Source organism: Lactuca virosa, chromosome 6 (assembly GCF_052849685.1).
Source record: "Lactuca virosa cultivar CGN04683 chromosome 6, Lactuca_virosa_CGN04683_v6, whole genome shotgun sequence".
NCBI classification, from domain to species: domain Eukaryota; kingdom Viridiplantae; phylum Streptophyta; class Magnoliopsida; order Asterales; family Asteraceae; genus Lactuca; species Lactuca virosa.
Genome location: NC_136431.1, coordinates 27,094,949 through 27,097,559, shown reverse-complemented (window position 1 = coordinate 27,097,559; position 2,611 = coordinate 27,094,949). Strand labels below are relative to the sequence as shown.

The 2,611-nt window shown below is 38.8% G+C and overlaps 1 protein-coding gene across 1 annotated transcript; it reads right to left on the bottom strand.

Annotated features, from left to right (window-relative positions):
* Positions 1-646: 646 nt before the first annotated feature.
* BUD2 (Adenosylmethionine decarboxylase family protein) lies at positions 647-2,165 on the bottom strand. Its single transcript, XM_079054489.1, has one exon. It carries the CDS (start codon positions 1,986-1,988, stop codon positions 969-971), a length of 1,020 nt encoding a protein of 339 aa, XP_078910615.1. The 5' UTR covers positions 1,989-2,165; the 3' UTR covers positions 647-968.
* Positions 2,166-2,611: the final 446 nt, after the last annotated feature.

Below are 2,611 nucleotides of genomic sequence, written 5' to 3'. Positions count from 1 at the left end.
AGTTAAAACGAGCCGACAAACCTGATTAAACTAATGTGACTAGTTTTGTAGTATTCAACATTCAACATGGGTAAATTGGGTCTCTATTATAAAGGACCCTCTTAAATGAAACTCTATAAATATTATAAACATCTCGAATAAAAATTTTTGTAATTTTTACTTAACGGGGGACACAATACTTTCTAAGTCAAAACTTTTTTAGTTTTTGACCCGCTAATGCTATATTATTCAATCGTTGTTTTGTATGAAAATTAATAAATGTAAAATCTGTTTTGATAAATTACCTAAATCTCTAAAATCTCATATTAAGGAAATAACTTAAAATTGTTTAAAAAACATCTAAATTGCTCTTTGTATTCTAAAAACAAACTTCAACTTACATTATACAAAAATCCATGTCAACAATTGAGCTTAAACTCCATACTGCTTGTGATCAAGAAGCTTAAAGTGTCATAACTATTACGTACAGTTCCTTCAATTATATCATTCTTGTTGATTTAAATCAAATTTCGCTTAATGACTAGAGATAGTTTTGCTTGTTCTATTATTCATCCGCTTGTTACAAGGGATCGGTTGACTAAAATCATATTGAATTGTTAAAATCCTAAAATAAGATAGAAATATGAAATTGATAAATCTTACGGTATTCCATAAAAACAAAACTATTTTACTAAAAGAATATGACAATGAACCAAATATTTTCCACTCGAAAACACATTCCTCAAAATCTTAGGCGTGACAAACCAAAGTGGGGTACATTATCATGATGTAGATGAACGCACACACACCATCCCCCTCAAATTTTGCCATTTCAAGATATCTCCCTCAACCTCTCTAATTAATATATCTTTCTACACAAGTCAACCCCACCATCCTATGACATGCACATTGTTATCACTCATGCAACATTATCACATCATCCTCAAGTCATCAGCATGCACCCATTGTCCCCCTTTTATCGTTTACTATTATATTCTATTCCGGCGACTCGTGAACGTTTGAAATACGACAGTCCCGGCAGCTGGGAACACATCCATACTGAAACTCCGGCACTTCATCCCAAGCTGTTCCACCGCACTCTTTATACGTGCACACATGTCCTGACTGGCGCTGGTGGTGGCAACGGAAACTGTCCCTGGACCAAAAACTCTCACGGCTTTTTTCACCATATCCGCCATGTCGTCATTGTAAATAGAGCCAACGCACTCGAAGCTTGCGTAGCTAAAACCATCCTCCGGCGTCACGTGAATAGTGGAGTAACGGTCGCCGTCAATGCCATTCATTGAGTACCCACATGGGTCGAAAGCGAAATCACATATGTGAGCATTATGGTTAATACGGTTGATGCCTGTTATCTCCGTCATCTCTCTTCCAGCAGAGTCACCATTCTTTCCGTCGTTTGGATGTCGGAAAAACTTGCGAGCTAGGGATTGATCAAGATCCGTCATGCACACCTCGACAGTATATAAGTCTAGTGGTACGTCATCCGAGTATTCAACAGCTCCGGCAGAAAACACATGCCATGAGTGAGACGTTAGTTTTGAGGGAATTACAGAGGCTTTTCTGTAACATAGGCTTGCGGGGATGCTATCCTCCAAGTACACTATTTCTTCTTGGAAACTGGTGTGAGGGTGTGGTTGAGCTTGTGGGAATATGAAGCTTCCACGGGTGTAACGAAGAGCCGTGATGTGAAGGTTGAGGGTTCTAGCGTGATGAATGAATGGTTGAACCGATTTCAAGAGCTGAGTGGTGCCACAGGTTTTGATGATAATCTTGGTAGGGTAAACAAAGAGTGAGGATTCAGACAAGACGTATGAATCAAAGTGTTGGTTGCCAAGTGCTGAGACAACCGTACATTGTACTTGATGGAGAACTTGTTCAAGAGACTTGAAGTCGAGTTCCCTGAGGCCGATGCCGATGACATGATCATGACTGGAGAACTGAAGCTCCAGTCGTTTTTCAAAGCCTTCGAAACCAGAAACAGCCATGGATGATGGTGATGGACACTAATGATGGTTGTTGGAATGTTAATTGTGTTTGTGATGGGTAGTATAGAGTAGTTCGGGTTAGAAGGGTTATATAGGGGTGTAGTTATGGAGAGAGAAAGGGTGGGGGAGAGAGTGGAGGAGCATGCGGGTTAGGCAACCAAGAGATATCATTGAGAGCATAATGAATACAAGATTTTAGCTTGTGCTTAGCAAAGATAAAGTGGGCATTGGCTCGATTGTGTCTGCTTAATGCTAAGTTCAGCGAACTAGAAAAACTAAACCCAAAAATGTACTTGGAAAGTGACATTATACCACTTTCACCCATATTATGTTTAGATTGGTGGGTATGACACCGTACATAACACATTTTTGTATTGATATTTTTTTTTTCCATCACTCTACAAAATTGATAAATGTCATACTAATTCTTACCACACCCACCATAATATACATTTTTATAAATGAAGTAGAACATTTGAAGAAGTGTTTTTTTTCCCGTCCAGTAAAGTTGTAACAGAAACTATGCATACCGCACTTTTTTTGGAGGGTCGGTGCGGTGTTTACCACATACCGCACTATACCGTAGTATTCGGTATAGTTGTAACATCTATAAAAATCATGTC

What these genes read in the sequence shown, in the direction of transcription:
- BUD2 (XM_079054489.1), bottom strand. Translation starts at nt 1,988, where the DNA reads ATGGCTGTTTCTGGTTTCGAAGGCTTTGAAAAACGACTGGAGCTTCAG.